Below are 18,090 nucleotides of genomic sequence, written 5' to 3' on the forward strand. Positions count from 1 at the left end.
TGTTAAAAGACCCTTTCACACATTGTTTTTAGTGCACCATCATCTTGAATAATTACCCCCTCGTTATGCTTTCAGAAGCCCACGTTAGAGCCGCAGCAAGCTCGCATAACAAGCCCTCATGTCAGCGTCCCTCTGACCACACCCCCCCCCCCCTCCATCCCTCCCTCCGGCTTCTCCTTCAGTGCTCACAGCAGTCAGAGGAGGGCATGGAAAGGGTCCGGCTCTAACACATGGCCACATACCATCGCTCACCATCATCAACACTCCTGACGCATCTGTGAAAGAGCAGCAGAGGACAAAAGGGATCAACGCCGCACAGCCGATGTAGAGAGTGACCACCATGACCTCATGGGTCAGCTGGGAGCCAGGAATGAAAAGACTCTGAGCAACCCCCGCCCAAACACACACACACACACACACATACACAGAGTGAGATCTCGGACAACTGAAGCAGCCATGGGAATATGGGAGCGTGGAAGAGGAGGACTCGGCATTGGTCTGCAGGAGCTGAAAGAAAGCGGTTGTGTTTGGAATTTTGGGTCATGCCTTTCTCTGCACATTCCTCACTCTGCTCCCAACAATAAAGTGTGTCAGAGCTGACACAACAGACTCCTTTCTGGATACCTTGCACCACAAAAAAGCCTGCAGCCATACCCAACCACACTAACCTCCAGAGCTCGTGTGATAGTGGAGAAAGACTCGTGGAACTGTAAAGACATGCTATGTTTGAAAGTATCACGTGAAGCGGGAGAGATCCAGCAGAGGAAATCACAAACAGACTGTGTGCACATCTCGAGGTCTGAGCGCTAATCTAAGTTTGGCAGCTACACTTACCACAAAGTGTTGTGGCTCGTGAAACAAAACAGCTTTTTCTTGAAAGTTCCACACCAAATAGTGAGCCGTATAGTTTTAAAATGACATATTTTATTTTTAAGAACTGTGACGAAAGCAGTAAAAATAAAAACAGGATCAAACTGAGTCCTTTATCAAACTGGTCTCTTACAAAATGTCATAACGGGTCAAAACTAAAGTTGGTGCATGCAGTAAAAACAGAAAAATCCTTCACTTTGAACATTAGCCAAAGACATTTTGTAATAAATAAATAATTTAAACAACATAACAAATGGAAACTAAAGTTATGTACAGCTTTGAGGGCTCCATTACGCTTTGGTCTCTTCACTCTTTGGGGCTGCTTGCACATTTTTCTTTGGCGTTTAAGTCTTTTACAGTCACTGGTGATTTAAGTCTTTAGAGCTTAGTGCTGCTCACAGTTTGCTCTCCTCCTCCTCCAGCGGTTTGTTCAATCCCGGGATGAACTTAAGGAGACGTCTGCGGAAGCTTTTCGGTTTGGGTTTCCTCTGCAGGGAGTTGAACCCTCCCTGCTTCTCCCCCGAGTTGGACGACGATGACGACGATCCCTTCATGTAGCTGCGAGTGCTGGCGCTGCGGGTCAGCTGCGTCTTGGCTGTCGTGAAGAGCTCGCTGGCCGGTCGGAGACGATTTGGCCTCTGCTCTTTCTTTTTCTCTGTGCTGATTTTCTCCGAGTCCACGCAGCCGTCTGTCTGGTACAGGCAGGTCTGGTAGAGCGGGTCATCCTCGGTGGCCGTGCTGAGGAAGCTGGCGCTGCTGCTGGTGCTGCCGGTGCAGCGGATGGCTCGCTGGGCGGCGGGGCTCGGGGTGCCGAGGCTGCCGTAGACACCTGCTGACTCCAGAGACTCGTAGACTGCAGCATCACTCATCACTATGCCTACAGAAGAGAGGAGAAAGCAGAGTTAGGACAGTTCAGTACCATTCATTTGACTGTTATGTAATGCTCAAGAAAAACACAGGCAAGAAGGAAAGTATTCAAAGTGGGCTGAGTGCGAGGTGTTCCTCTGAGAACATGTTTGTTTATCAGTACAATATTGGATTTATCACTTAGTGGAACAAATTTACTCCAACAGTCACAGGACAAAAACATGCACGAGCAAAACAGAGAAATGGATGATTGCAAGATTTGCATCAGACTCTTTTCATGTTTGCTCAGCAATGCAAAAGCAGCGTTGACACCCAGAGGATTCTTTGGAGGAAACAAAATAATTTGACATAACAAAACCAAGCAGCAACCTCCGGTCTACAAATATGAGTCCAATGCGGGAGTGCTAAAAACTGCAGTTCATCAAGGATCCGCTTGAGGCTGGCTCCAGAAGTACAGGAAACCACATACACACCAATTCAAAAAAGCTGATCTTTACAGCAGAAATAAACATGTTTACAGCCTGGTACAAAAGACGAGTGTAGTCTGGATAGCACATTTCTCGATCGGCACACACTGTACGGGGGTGAATTTTTTTCTAACGTGGCAATTTTTAAGATATTGAGATTACGAGTCTTCCAATGAGAGGCACAGCTGACTTGATTGACAGGCGGGAACACTGTAGCTGTTGGCTAGGAGGCTCAAAGCCCGCCTCTTCACGCCACAATCGCTCGACAGCAGCAATATGGCTGCCACTGACGATTGGCCTCAAAACAGCGCTTCAGAAACAGATGGGTGACGTCACGGATACTCACCATGAACGAGCCTCTGCTCCTGCACCATCAGCGACCGATATTCATCCCACTTCTCATGAAGAGTTTGCTGTAGAGACAGAAAGACATCATAAAGATTGCGCCCGAAAAAACAACAAGAAGCAGGCTGTAAACAAAAAATGTAAAATGTAAAACATATATGGAAAGCACTTCTTAACTAAAAGAAAAATATCTGTCAAAGGCTCATGTTTAGTGAAAATGTGGCAAATTTGATGAACAAGCTGTCAAATTTACAAATCTATATTATACAAAGGGCACCATCATTAAGACTGATTCAAAAACTACAGGATAATAACATAACTGAAAGTGTAAAAGGATTGTTTTTAAGAAAACCCAACAAAAAGAAAAACAATCTGAGCATCAAGGGGGAATAATCTGAAAGATTGTGATAAGTGAGAAACAGAAAAACTGAGTTGACTAACAGGAAGGGTTGCATGCTATAGATGCAGGAAACGACAAACCAACGGGCATTCCTAAATAAAGCTAACTGACGTGTAGCTGAATATGATTGTGACTGCATGTGGTTTCATCTTGTTGATTCAGGCTGTACTCATTTTATTGTATTTTGTACAAGGTGGGTAAAATGTGTCGATACTACCTCATGCTTCAAAAATGATACAATCTGCGTTATTTTTTTTACATCAGATAGTTTGAAAAAGGACAAGAGCTTATAAAAAATGCAGATCTTATACAGAATGTGTTTGGTGTTAAGATTTCTTTTAAGTGTGAAACTCTGTGTCTAGGTGATATATCATTTGAAAATTTGAATATTAATGACAAAAAATTATTTGGTATATTATTGACGGCAAGTAAAAAAGCCATAACAAGAAAATGGTTAGAAATAGAACCACCCTGGGGCCGCCGGTGGCCTAGCGGTCTAAGTGCCCCGCATACAGAGGCTACAGTCCTCGTCGCAGAGGTTGCCGGTTTGACTCACGACCGCTGCCATGTACTGCATGTCTTCTCCCCTCTCTCTACTCCCCACATTTCCTGTCTTTCTTCAGCTTTCCTATCATAAAGGCAAAAAGCCCCAAAAAATATAATTTAAAAAAATGAAATAAAATAGAACCACCCACAGTTGAGGAATGGATTAATATTGTGTACGAGATTTACATTATGGAAAAAAAATAATTTTCCCTCAGACTGCAACATGGAAAGTTTTACCGGATTTGGACAAAATGGACTGAGTATGTGAAACCCCTAAGATCTGATTTCGTTTAAAGCTATCTGTAGTTTGTGACAGCCCACTCTCTTCAGCTACTCTTAGTTTGGTTTTATTTTTGAGAATCACAAGAGGAAGCTCCCCTGTTCTTTTCTTTATATGTTATTGCAATAGAATGACTTAAGAACAAAAATACCTTGGTTAGGCAACATGGACAAAAAACAGTCGGACTGTATATGATCACCTTTCCCAATTCCCAGGGAAGGGGGTGACTGTGCGGTGGATGATATTTGAAGCGGACTAAAGAAAGATTGTGATACTGAGGTGTTAAATGCCAAAGAAATGGTATTGTATACTGTGCCATTCCAAAAAAAAAAATGTTTTAAATTAAAAATGCAGATCTAGAGTCATATTTCAAATCCAGATTCAATACCCACCTATTTACAAAGGCTTTTAACCTATGATTGATTGATTTTTGTTTGTTAAGTTAAGTTAAGTTAAGTTAAGTTAAGTTTAGTTTAGTTTAGTTTAGTTTAGTTTTGTTTTGCTGCTTTGCTTTTGTATTGTATTATTTATTATCTTGTAAAGTGTCTTGGAGAATCTTTTAAAGCGCTTTTATAAATAAAATGTATTATTATTATTATTATTATTATTATTATTATTATTATTATTATATATTTAACCCAAGGCTGCTGCAAGTGAAAGAGAGCAGCAGTGGTTGAGTTACATAGAGATTAAGTGAAGAGAGCAAGCACAGCTAATGAAAACAAAGCAGTGAAGCAGAGACTAAGAAGTCAGTTATCAGCATCAAATGTTGATCTCTGTTTAGTGACTTTTTCTCAACGTGTGCTGTTTGCAGTGTGGTGATAAAGAAATGGATCACACCCAATTGTGGGTTGAAACCTTTAACAACACGTTTGATTTTTACTAGTAGTTTTAAATCCTGTGACCAGCCTCATATGAAATCTACATCTCCCATCACAGCATGTGAAAGTGTTCAGAATCAGCACGTTAATCTTTAAAAACGTGGGATTAGTGTCTCAGGAAGCGGCTGTGGAGTGGCTCTCGGAGGTTGCAGGATTAGAGCGGGACAGCTGCTGTAATCTTGGGGGGAAAGCGCGCTCACTCGAGCCACTTCACAGTCAGGAATGTGTGCAGCCATCAGCCAGCCCTGCTGGAGAAACTGCTGATGCAACAGGTGGTGCTGCTGGGGGAGACAGGTGTGGAGGGAGGGAGGGAGGGAGGGGGGGAAAGATGGCTATATGTAGAATGCAACGTAATGTGTGTTTGTCTGTGTGTGTGTGTGTGTGTGTGTGTGTGTGTGTGTGTGTGTGTGGCTTGTGGAGGAAAAACTGCTGCAGTAACTTTAAAGAAGAGAAAGTCTCACCTTCAGATACTGCAGCCGTGCTTCCAGCTCTGCTTTACGGATGGAGTCGCTGTAAACCGTCTCCAGTCTGTGGGTGTGAAAACCAGAAGGCAACAGGATTAATAAGCGTAACAGGAAGCACTTGTAAAAACTACAAGAGCAGAAAACAGCGATTAAAGAAACTAGTCCGACCATATGAAAGAGTCTTTTCATGAGGACGGGAAGGGGTCTGGTGTCAAACGGTTTACAAGGGAGGGGGGAGGATGAGGAACATATACAATTTCCACTCCAGACACTTCAAATCCTTTGAATCCCATGAGCGGGCGACCAATCTAAAGAGCTAATTTCCACTTTGATGGTTTGTACCAACTCAACTTGTAAGTGTAATTTGATGATGTCAGTCTATAAAGTCTATGCCTGGCTGGCACTCTGATGCGGTTTACCTCACGCCTTTTGCAGCAGCGAACAGGCCAGCGTTAATTGTCCTTTTAATCTTTTACAAGCAGGAGAAAGATGTAAGTGTGATTTAACATATCAGATTTAACATCCACTCGACTAGACTGCCAGATACGTGCATCCAGTGCAAAGGATGAAAGATCATAATCAAGGTGTGGATCTTTTTTTAAATGTAACTTTTATTTGAGTAAAACAGAGTGAAAGTAACATTTTAAAAATAAAAAGGATGTTTTCATTATTTGGACATTTCTAAGCGGCCACTATGCTTTATCCGAATGGTTTTTCAGTTGGTGAAAACTGACACTCTGACATCCCCACCCACTTTCAGATCTGATTGTTGAGCTGTGCAGAGGTGAGAAACAAAGCATGGCCTGCCTTAAATCATGGCTCTGAGGCACAAGCATCAACACCTCTGCTTCCAATGCAGCCGATAAGAAGCCATTACACCCTGTTCTTTCCAAGCATAATATTGCCAGAGCTGCAAAGACTAGGTGATATTCAATGCTCTGACTTTAATATTTTTGTCCTGGCTCCAGCTTCTTATATTTCTTACAGCTCGTCTTTGAAATAAATGAGACTAAACGTGAAGTGGAGTTTCAGGTTTGGGCCTCTTTTGAATTCGAAGACAGGAAATAGTGATGAACGTCTGAGGACAAAATGTTTTCGATGAATCTTGGAACTAATACTCAGAAAAAAATGTAATTCAATTAACCAAAAGTCTCAGCTGTAAGTAAGTTAAACTGTCTGAACTGAACACTGAGCTCTCCTGTAACAGTGAAGACCAGAGGAAGTCTTGTGATCTGATATAATCAATGTGTTTGCATTTCTTTAGGTGAAAAATGTTCCTCTTGAATCTACAGCTATTATTCTCTCTTAAGATATCCTTCAAACCTAAGGTCTGACAGCCTTGTTATCAGTTTCACCTGATCAAAACTGCATCAAGTTCTCTGTCAAACTGACTTTTAAATGCAGCCCTTCACTGAATCAAACATATCATCCAAACATCCTCTGCCTCTGCTGTGTCCCGTGAGTTTGTGTTTACCTGAGAGTGTTCCCGCAGGCCCTGATGAGCTGAACGATCTCCTTGTGCCTGAATCCATCCACTGTGGCCTCGTTCACACTTGCGATGGTGTCCCCTAAACACACACACACACAGACAACACATGTGTCAACCAGCAGCCTTTTGGGTCGGGATGCTTCTTCAATCCAGTGTGGCTTTGATAACTTCAATCTGCAGCCAACTTCTGACTGTTCTAAATGAAGCCTCCACATGTGCAGAACAAATGTGGGAAACCATGAGTGCGTCACCTCTGAGGAAGACTTACTCATATATGTTAGAGCCAAATTTTAGAGAGAGTTCCACTATTATATACCTCAGCCTCTGAGGTCAATAGATGTGATATGGACTCTCAGGCGTGACAGCTGCCCTTTGTGAACCTCAGCACAAAGCCGGTTTTCCTCTTTCAGAAAGCACCGCCTAAAATCTGCTTGAGACGATGAAGTCAGCGCGTCCTCAGCAGAGACACGGGGAACAATGGAGGGAGCATGTGAGGAATGTAGGAAGTGAAACTGAAGTGACACATGCAGCTTTGATGAAGGAAGGAGGCGGCAGAAGAGGCTGAGAATCATCTTCCTCCTTCTGTTTCTTTGGACACACAGACGTAGAAGCGCTGAGAACAGCCAGCGTGAGACTGAGTGGCCACAAGTTTGAGAACCAGAGAGAATTTATAGAAGCAAAGTCTGACCGCTGCTCAGAGCTGCATCTAACCTCACGAATATTTATTCACCTAACAGATAAAAAAAACAAGTGCAGGTGCTTCTTTGTTGACTTGTTCTGTCTGTGAGGACTCAAAAAGAAGGAAGGGAGCCGTGTTTGACAAACAAAAACAAAGCTTCCTCTAAGAGTGACATTTAAGGTGTCATCTTTGCCTCCCTCTGTCTGACACATTGGCGAGAGGAGCCATCAAATACACATGTGCTAAAATACTCACTAACTTTGTGTGTGGACTGGAAAATGAGTGGGCACACGGTCATATTTGTACTTCCCTAAACAGCACCGGTTCCTTTGTTGACGTTTGACACATGAATGTCAGCTGGCAAACACAAAAAGAGCCGAACCAAAACTCCAGGCACGTTCCCTCACTTCCCCTCCTGCCTGACACCAGTGTTTTCCAAGTTATTTCAGGCTTCAGCAGAGTGGAAATAGAAAAACAAACAGTGAAAGACTCACCAACTTTAAGTCCTGCTTCCTGCGCTGGGCTGTCCTCGTGCACTTTACACACAAACGTGCACATCTCCACTGAGTTCTGGTCCTGATGGTGCAGGCCGTACGTCTGAAAGGAGACAGAGGAATCACACTGGAGATCAGACACTGAAATACCTTCACAATTACTCTCCTCCTATCTTTATGAGGATGTCTTACACAACGTGATTGATGTCAGCAGTTATGAAATCATGTTGCAGTGCAATGATACTCAGATAAACAGATAAAGTGCTGAGTGATGGGCTGAAGAAACCATGATGGCAAAACAAGAGAACAGAGCGTGTCGTGTGAGCATGCAACGTCTGACTTTAGTTCCTCTTGTCTGATCGAACAGAAACTGCTGCAGTGATCTTTTTATAACATCCAGTTATACTTTTCATGTTACTTAAAAAAGTTCTGACATAACCTCACGTGCATTTAAAGAGGTGTAAAACAATCACTCCAGAATGAGATGCATTGTAAAACATGAAGACAAACTTCCTTCAATTCTTTTTTTGTGTGTTATTGTTTTTAAATTTTGCCTTGGATTTGTAATTATGTTAACTGTGTGTGGATTGAACACATTTGCATGAGTGGACCCCAGGGAGACTAGTGGCTTCCTTGGTAGTGGTAGCTAATGCGGATCCAAATGAATAAATCTGTGAAAAACAGAGTAAAATATAGTTTAAAACCTACAAAATACAGTGAAAAATATAATCTAAGCTCTTTAAACCCTCCACCTGTGTAATTCACAGTCCTCACTCTCTTTCTGTACGAGGCCCACACCAGCCAGTCTTTGTTATTTCTATGATCTTAAATATTTAATAAAATGAAACTCTCAAAAACCTACCTATGTGTCTGTCTGTTTTTCCAATTAACTTATCTAATGCTATGCACCCCAGTTGAGGTACTGCAGGTGGGGTTGAACAATAGAAAGGGTGGAGTATGATAAAAAAGTTTATGGATTCTTTGTGTGTGTAATTGTCAATATAAAACCTTTAAATCTGTCTATCTGTATGCTTGATTAATCTGTCTTGTTCCTTCTATTGTTCCTTTTGTGATCGCATTCACTTCAAACTCTCCTCCTGACTTACAAAGCCCTCCATCACCTGGCCCCCTCCTATCTCACTGACCTGCTTCCCCCTCACAACCCCTCCCGTGCTCTCCGCTCCTCAGATGAAAACCTCCTCTCCCCACCCTGTAGGACCAAGCACCAAACCTGGGGCGACAGGGCTTACTCCATTGCTGCCCCCGCCCTCTGGAACTCCCTCCCCAAACACATACGCAACTCCACCGACCTACAAACATTCAAATCCCAGCTCAAAACACACCTCTTCAGAACTGCTTTTAACTGTTAATGTTTTTATATCCACTGTGCTTCTAATTTGTTTCTTTTATTGTGTATCTTATTGTGTGCTATTTGGGAAGTGTCTTTGAGTTCTGTGAAAAGCGCTATATAAATAAAATGTATTGTTTTGTTGTTGTTCTGTTTAGGTAACTGTTGTGTACAAGGGGATTACCTTGTTGTATGTCACATTGGTGTAACACACTTGAAAAATAAAGTTATAAAAAAAAGGAAACTCTAAAAAAACCTTAAAGTGGAAGTATATAAAAGTACGGTCTGCATGACGATTGTTTGTTTCTGTAAACTACTATAAAAGTAGAACATGCAGGCAGTGACTGATTCACAAACCTCCTGCTCTCATACAGCTCACAAGAAACTCTTCAAAGCAGAACATCTCTGTGTGTGAACACCTGCTCCTTATGCAACACATGTTGTGTTGTCTTGGTAACGTTTGTTCTAACTTCCACGTGTATTTGCATCCCCTTCCTTATTTCAGTCACCACTGTCTCTATGCTGAAGGTCACTTAAGTACAACGATTAATTTTCCCCCCATGTCACACAAATCAGTCAGACTTCAGAACTCTTCTGATGGAGCCTGAAACTCCAAAAAACGGGGCCTCTCCCTCGACACACAGGTCCAGAAACTGTCTCATGAAAACATGATATCAAACTTTCCATTTGTTGCAGTCAAGTGTTTCTATTACTAAATTCAATCCAGCTTGGACAAGTGTCTCTTATGGAAAGTGAATATGATTCAGATCAGCCTGTTTGCTGCTTCTTTCTCTGCAGCCGGAAAGATAAACATACAGGCATGCAAATACAGCCGAAATGCAAATATTACATTTACATGCTGGATCTGGATTAACGTAACAGGCAGTGCAGGAGGCAAAGAGCAAGGAGGAACTCATGTCTATTTCTTTCTCTCTTTGCTGACCCTCAAACCGGTCCTCATGATCTCACTTCCTTTTGGTTACAGGCGGGCAGGAAGGGCGGGAGCCTCCATCCAACGCAAATAGAACAATATGTCTCTTCCTCAGAGCAAAGACTTCTGCATCCAGAAACTCAAACAAACCAGATCCATATTTACGCATTTCACAAAACTATTTAAGAAGTCTGCAGCAGAACAGAGCCAACATTGTGAGGCAGCGCTCCAGGGCGGCTGCAGAGATCTCACAGATACTGAGGTCAAATGTGTGAAGCGTCTGCATGCTGAGAGGAAAGCAGGTATTACATGGAAGGCGTGTGAGCCGACCGCATGGCTAAAAATACCGAAACTGGGAGAGAAAAACATCATCTCCACTTCTCTCCAGTCATGAGACTAAAATCAGAGAGTTTTATGACTGATGAGCGACCTTTCAGCCTCGCCTGCTGCAAACGCTGGGATTAAGAGATTTACAGGATAAGATGTACACGCTTCAATCACTCAGGCATCATCATCATCATCCAACAGAGACGTGGCTGATCAGGGAAATCCTGTTAAATGGCACTCGAGAGGTTAAGACCCCCGTTCCCGCCCCTGCGTTCTCTCTATATGTCTACTTTAATCCTCTTACCTGGATCTCGAAACCAAACGACTCCTCTTCTTTCTTTTCCAGGACCACCACCTTCCTGGAAAACAGAAAGAAAATAGGTCAGTTTTATATCAGCTCACTCTTTCATGTATCTAGCACAGCAATCACATCTTCTTGTAAACTTTCCTTCAAAACAAGTGTTGAACTAGTACATATCTGCCAGGGAGAATACATCTAAAACAAACGTGTGGAATTGAAGAAGTGAAGAAAAAAGTTACAGATCTTTAGACAGGATAACTGATGAGTGGATCAGTTGCTTTTCAAGCAGAAATGCCAAAAATACTTAGTCATCCGTTTCAAAAGTTCACCTTGTCTGTATCTTAACTCAGTGTAACGTTTAGATTTTGCAGCTTTGATTAGTTTTTTAAAAAGGAGACGTTCGAAGATGTCTGCATGTCTGAGCTGCAATTTTCACCATTTCTGAAATCTTATAGAACAAACTTGTGATCAAGTGATGACAAAAACAAATGCCTGATAAGCTCAAGGTAAAAATATGTGTTATTGGCTCCAGATTCTGGACTGAAACGCTCCCCTGCTCACCCCTCTCGTTGGTGAAGATCCGGAGGCAACGGTGGCCTTCAAGGACAAGAAGCTCTTGTGATACATGGTAAGTATGATTCTTTAGAAACTTCTATCAATGCAAATTATTTTGCACACAACAACAACCCCTGTCTTCTTCTTCTTCTTCTTCTTCTTCTTCTTCTTCTTCTTCTTCTTCTTCTTCTTCTTCTTCTTCTTCTTCTTCTTCTTCTTCTTCTTCTTCTTCTTCTTCTTCTTCTTCTTCTTCTTCTTCTTCTTCCAATGAGTGCAATTCAGGCGACCACTTACTGAATACAAAAACAAGTATGGCTATAACTAATGTGTCCGCTCTGTGCTGTCGTAGAAACATGATGATGCAAGATAGCAGCCTCCGTGGAAGAGGACCCGTGTGGTGTGTGTGTGTGTATGAAACTGTAACAATCTAAAACTGTATACGGTTAAACTAAACTTAAAGAGCGTGACACCAGTTTGGTGTCTCTTGAAATACTGATGGAAACACAACAAACCTTTCAAAGACAAAAAGGCTGAAACACTTTTTGTCTATTGAAACTTGCCTCTAAAACCTGTCAACAGACTGTAAAGTAAAACAACTCTAAAGCTAATGAAGCTTGGTTTTGACGCCTATAAGCGAAAGATGACTTTGATATTAAAGAGACTTCATAAAACAGATTTTCTGCCCTGTAATCTGAAATACAAGACCAGGCTGAGGCGAGGAAAACAAGAGCTTTATCTCCAGCTCCTCTCTTCCACAAGCATCTTTGTACAAACTGCATAACAAGTTATCTCTGCAGGCTGCACAGGACTTCCTCTGTGTCCGGCAGTGAGCTGGACGTCACAGCTGAGAGTACAGTAAGAGGGTCTGTGACAGTAAAAGGGACGTCATTGAAAGACCGTCCCTCATGTGAGGGCAGCTTCACAGAGATACATTAACATTCATGAGCAAAACCTCAAGACTCATGCCACCGATGACGAACAATATGGAGGAGCTTTTTTTGATCTGAGGTACAGTGAAGAGGCTGCCTTTAAGAGAAATAGGGTGAATGTGAGAGACAATGTGGGATGTGTTACCTTAGTGGTTCAGGCGTCTGTGTGAGGGGTTTCCACTTCTGCAGCCCACCGCCCTGCGTAGAGAAAACGAAACAAGGAGTGTGTCAGGCACCTGTGTGATGTCAAAACAGGATTACTCATGAGGGATTCCCCCGAAACAACATTTCCCGACACACCTACAGCACACATCACTGCTTCTAACTGGTAGAGCTGGTCCTGACACCGCACAAGTGTGCTGTGCAGTGTGTGTTTCTAAGCCACTGGGCCATTATGTCAGCATAAAAACATCAGAGGTGAAACTAGAAATGCGTGTCTGACTGCTCTTTGTTTACCTCCAGCAGTCACAAAATAAAAGCACCTAAATTTAACCCACATGGCACACAAAAATAAGCTCTCATAATGTTGACCTATCTCAAAGTTAGGCTACTGCGTGTAGATTCTAGACTATTAAAAGAAAGAAATGAGACATGGTGGTGAACACTGAGCCATTTACAATAAAGGCATTGAATGAACACTGAGTCCACAGCAGGTCAGGACCTGGTCCTACCTGGCTGTGTAAATAAGGAAGGCATCCGTCCACTAAATCACTCACTATCAATCCTCGTCTGTTCCGACTCAATCATGTTCAAATGCAGCTCGTATGAAAGGCTGCTTTGTGCTACAGTCTCTCTGGTAGTAAAATGTTGCTTTCTTTATGTCCCAACACTTACAGAATTGTCCCGTCAAAGTCTCAAAGAGCGCATTTATTCCCAAAATCCCACAGAGACCGGCGGACGGGGGCGTCTGGAGCAGGATCTCTGAGCCTGTGTGCGCACAATGCACTGTTGTAGCCTCTCACTGCAGCCACTGGACGCTTATGTATATGTATGTAGGTTAAGGATAATGTGCCTCTGTTTACAGTAGAAAGTACTTTCAGCTGGGGTGCTCACTTTCACCAGAAACTTAAAATAAAGTTAAAGTTTCAAACTCAAATCAAATGAGCTTCATCAGGGTCACAACAACCAGGAGAAAGAGCAGGAGGACACAGAAACTGATATTTAACATGAGCTGAAGCTGCTGTGATCCTGAACCATGAGGGAGTCACTCTGGACCCCTGCTCTTCATTTATGGTTCAACTGATCCAAACAAAGAAGCTGTTATCAGGTTCAAACGTTTGATTTGATTACCATAGATTAGGTTATCTTCACTCAGAAAATGAGGCACCAGTAAGAGAGTAAACCTGCACTAAACGGTCCTTTCATCCAGTAGTTAACTACTCAATTAATCACATACAGTCAGGATAAACAAATTTGAGGGTTTTCTTTCGATAGACGTCAGAGTTTTGTGTCAGTTCCTCAAAAGTGAGTTATTTTTGAAGACTTCACTTCTCTATGACATTAAGCTGAATATATTTAGGCTCTGGAAACAATGAGAGATATGTTTATTTTTTTACCTTTCATACTTTTATGACACCAAACAACTTATTTCATAATATAGAAAAAACACCAATCAGTTACATGTCAGATGTTTAACTCCTTATATGGATATAAGGAGAAATACAGTGACTCTTAAGGCATGTATAGTTGTATTTAAGTCATGCTCAAAAGTCAGAATATCACTCAAAAAGTAAAGTTTTAATGACTTTCTGTTAAAAATGTTGTCTTTTGACGTCCATTGTTTGGAAACTGAAGAGTGTGCGTTGAGTTTAAGTCATATTTTGCTCAATCTTGTCATATTTAAGAATGTTCCACTTGTATTGGGATTACGTAAAGTACTTGTAATGATCTTTCAGCTACCTCTTTTTGATCACATCAACATTTTTCAGTGGTTCTCTTTATGTAACAGTGACTGAGGATAAACTGACTTCAGCAGATCTTTCACTCTGACCACTTGTCGCTCCTCATCACTCAGCCCTCATACGATGGAGAGTGCGTGACCTTGGTGTACCTGACACAGCAGTACAGATCTCAGTCAGTGTTTGGGTGGTCCTCACTTGCCCCCCGAGATGGGCTACTGTTAGCCTCAGAGAGATGCCCTCTACAGATACACTGTGAGCAACAGTTTCAGGCTCACAAGACTGCGGATCTGAGCCGACTGCATTCCTCAGAACCTCCGACTTCAACTTTCAGATAAGGTTATACAAAGTTCATTCACTGTCTCGCCATTACTGCTCATTAAATCCTCTTTCTGGCAGCTAAAACAAGCAGAAAATTCCACAAAGAAACCCTTTTCCAAGCTGGGGTTGGTGCTATGCTTGATTTCACGCTAATAAATAAGACAAACAATGAATAAGTCTGTCTGTAAAGTGAGAAAAACTTGAAATAAAGTAAGTTTAAATGTCCTCCATGAAAATGTAGGACTGAGGCTTGTAGGCTGTCTCACCATGTTGCAATTAATCTCTGGAAGATAAAGCGACAACAAACTCAACAAAATCCACATTCCAAAACCAGAAAGACCCTTGACATCATGTCACACTAAGAATAAGCTAAATAGTGATTTGAGGTTCATGGGTTGTCTGACCATTTCATGAATAATGTATTAGTTTCATCAAGTGAAACATGAAGAAATTCAACTATCAGTGGTGAAATCCTTTAAAACATCCAGAACTGGCACTTGACATGATCCATAATGCAGCAGACTAAACTATTGTGTTTGTTTATTGGCATTAACTCAATATTAAGCAACTTTAAATGTCTTTAATGAACATTCAGGGCTTGTTTTGTCTAGCTATAGCACCAATATAAATAATCCCTCGTCCGATAACTCAACTTAACTTTATTTATATGGCATCTTTCATACATAAAAACATGCAGCCCAAAGTGCTTCACAGAATAACAGAGAGACAGAAAACAACAGCAATGGTAAAATTATAAAAGGCATGATTATAAATAAAATACTTAAAAATAAAATAAAATCAATACAGTAGAATTAATAAAATAAGTAATAGTGGAAAGATAAGGTAGTGTTAACAAGATCAGATAAATACAAGAAATAAATAGATAAATAAATAATTAAATAAGATAACTAATAATAATAATAATAATAATAATAATAATAATACTTTATTTATAAAGCACTTTTCAATACAAGTTACAAAGTGCTTTACAGTGGGCAATAGAAACAAGAAGTGCAAAGCAAAATGAAGCAAATAAAAATTAAATGAAATAAAATCTTAAAAACCCTACAAACTTATAAAACAGACCCTTAAAATCAGAGCTAAAAAAAGCTAAAAAAAATAAATGTTAAAGCAATGAATCAAATAAAAATAAAAAGTAAACAATATAATATCACTATCCTGGAGCTTAACATGATGTGTGCCCATGAATAAGGCAAAAACAGTAACCTTTAGTTCCTGTATGTTAGAGTACATTTGATATTGAGGAAGTCTGAAAGTCTTTCAGGAACAAGTAGGACTTAGGAAAATAAAATATGTGTCCAGGATAACTTTAAGTGCATTTAATAACTCATGCTGACAGAGGATAGTGATGCACTCAGGTTTTAGAGACCCTGAGGTAGTTGCAAAGGTGTTGCATGGACTCACCTTCTTAAAGTTCCTGGGCAGAGTGCCTCCAGAGTAAGCCAGGGTCTTGTAGTTGTACACCTCAGAGGACTGTGGCGGTAAGTCTCTGGTCCTGCAGCTGTCTGACTTTGAAGAGGGGAAATAAATGTCGTTGTCTTGAGATGCGGGTCCAGTGGTGTCTGGCCCACTTGAGTTCACCTTCTTCAGCCTCCTGAACGTCATGGTGGAGCTCACAGAGTTCAGAGAGGAGATACAGAGCTAGACTTCCTTCCTACAGATGCTGCCGGGTTGTGTTTGAGGCTCAACGTGGAGTCAACTAAACTACAATGTGACTTCAGTGTTTCTTGTGAATAGGTTGGGGGCGGGGCCTGCGTAGTGAAGGACACAAATGAGTGCCAATAGCAGTGTTGACGTGCATCCTTTATGCTGCCTTCGCGTGTAACTCGGAAATTTCAGTTTCACTTTATGTCAACAGGTATTGTATTTGTTGTGTGATGAGACATCTGTGGGGATTTTTAAAAAATGAAACTAACAAAAGAAACACAATCGAATACAAAAAACTTTAGGATGAAAAAATAAAGATTGATTATTTGATCACTTGATGGTTTAAAATATATTAGAAACACTTTTCAAACAAACAGTCCTCTGTGCAGTGGTGGACAGTAACAAAGTAAATTAACTTGAGTACTGTACTTACATTTTTTGAGTATCTGTACTTTACTTGAGTATTGTTCTTTGGAGGAACTTATTTCTTTTACTCCACTACATTCAGAAGACAATTATTGTACTTTTCACTCCACTACATTTCTATCAGTGCTCTAGTTACTCACTACTTTTGAAGTCAGCTCATGAATTTCCTCCTCTTTTCTGAAATCTGATCCCTAAGACAGTAAAATGTGTTTGTGTAGTTCTGTTTGTCTCAGTGGTTTAGTCATACCTGTATATTGTATGTCTCCACGGTTGAACGTGGAGCAAACACAGAGCAGATTTCACTCAGATCAGGTAGTTCATTTAGAGGTGGTAATGATGGCTATAATTCTCCACCTGAGCACCCATGTCCATATCTTCAGCCCATGTTAGAGGGTTTTAAAATGAAGAATGATACGTGTGGTTTGAAATGTTCTTCCTGTTTCCCACTCTGCCCAAACATACAAACATTCACTGTCCAACCTGAGAAAGCGTGTTGAGCTACAGAACATTTGTTTAACTCCAGATGAACATTTCAAACTAAGTTGTCTGTACTTGGAGTAACTTAGTTTCTGTTTTTATTCCATGGTATAGTTTTAAAAGATTTCAAGTAATGTTTTCTAAATAAACGTAATGTAACAGAATGTACTCCTATGTCTTGACTGCATTCATGTACTGTGAAAATACAACGTAAAAGTACTTTCGATACTTAAGTATTTTTAAAAGCAAGTACTCCAGTACTTTACCTCAAGTAATAATCTGACAGAGCAACTTTCACTTGTATTGGAGTAATATTTGACCAGGAGTACCTATAATTTGACTTAAGTAATGAAGCTGTGTACTTTGTCCACTACTACCTCTGTGTGAGGATGCTCTCTCTAGTCATTGGACCTCTTACCCTAATACTTGAGAGATTGTGCTGAAAAAATTTCAACTTTTTAAAAACTTTTTGTGACATTTTATTGCCCAAATAAGCCGGTTATTAACTTGTTTAAGTTTAGTGGATGTTTTGAATAGGAATTAAAAGTAAAGATGTAAAACTCGCATGTAACATTTGAATGTTGTGACAGTGCATCCAATAGTTGTACTTAAATAACATATTAATGTCCACATATTGCCAAATTTTTAAACACACCCTAATTAAAGAAAGTTTAAGCCCTAGGTTAGTGACGGCTCAGACTGTACAGTATAATGATATATGATGTGTTCAGTGAAGGGACATCCTAATACAAAGATCTAGGTTTTGTATTTTAAGACTCAATCTTTTCTTTCTCATAAAAAAGTACGAGTTGTTTTAGAAATGTTTTCAGATTTTGTAGAACAAGCCCAATAAATGTGAAGAGCTGAGCTTTTTTAAATTCTTATGATATATAAATACACTTCAATGAGACTAAGCTGATCGAAGGCACATGTTTGACATACTGCTTTAATTTGTGTGTCTTATTTTATATGCAAACAGCTGCGCAAATCACTCCCAGCAGCAACAGCTGTGCTTCTGGCAAAGTTTCCAAAATCTACAGTATGCAGTCAGGGCAGGAGTCATCATTTTTCCAACAGTAAATGAAGGCACCATTTGTTGCTGGTTGGATTAATCTATCTTAAAGTAA

At 40.8% G+C, this 18,090-nt stretch overlaps 1 protein-coding gene across 1 annotated transcript; it reads right to left on the bottom strand.

Moving 5' to 3' along the window:
* Positions 1 to 904: 904 nt before the first annotated feature.
* On the bottom strand, positions 905 to 16,170 carry tamalin (trafficking regulator and scaffold protein tamalin). The gene is made up of 8 exons (XM_034696406.1): positions 15,818 to 16,170; positions 12,319 to 12,371; positions 10,693 to 10,747; positions 7,783 to 7,885; positions 6,595 to 6,688; positions 5,118 to 5,184; positions 2,551 to 2,617; positions 905 to 1,747 (listed from the first exon to the last, which is right to left on the bottom strand). Exons 1-8 carry the CDS (start codon positions 16,016 to 16,018, stop codon positions 1,266 to 1,268), a joined length of 1,122 nt encoding a protein of 373 aa, XP_034552297.1. The 5' UTR covers positions 16,019 to 16,170; the 3' UTR covers positions 905 to 1,265.
* Between the last annotated feature and the right edge of the window lie 1,920 nt (positions 16,171 to 18,090).

The sequence above is a fragment of the Notolabrus celidotus genome, chromosome 11 (genome assembly GCF_009762535.1).
Source record: "Notolabrus celidotus isolate fNotCel1 chromosome 11, fNotCel1.pri, whole genome shotgun sequence".
Taxonomy (NCBI): Eukaryota; Metazoa; Chordata; class Actinopteri; order Labriformes; family Labridae; genus Notolabrus; species Notolabrus celidotus.

Excerpts from the sequence above, each read along its gene's own strand:
- tamalin (XM_034696406.1), bottom strand. The coding sequence starts at position 16,018 with ATGACGTTCAGGAGGCTGAAGAAGGTGAACTCAAGTGGGCCAGACACC. Across the intron at positions 5,185-6,594 it reads GCCTGCGGGAACACTCTCAG|ACTGGAGACGGTTTACAGCG; the intron begins GTAAACACAAAC and ends TCACACCCACAG. Across the intron at positions 1,748-2,550 it reads GGAGCAGAGGCTCGTTCATG|GCATAGTGATGAGTGATGCT; the intron begins GTGAGTATCCGT and ends TCTCTTCTGTAG.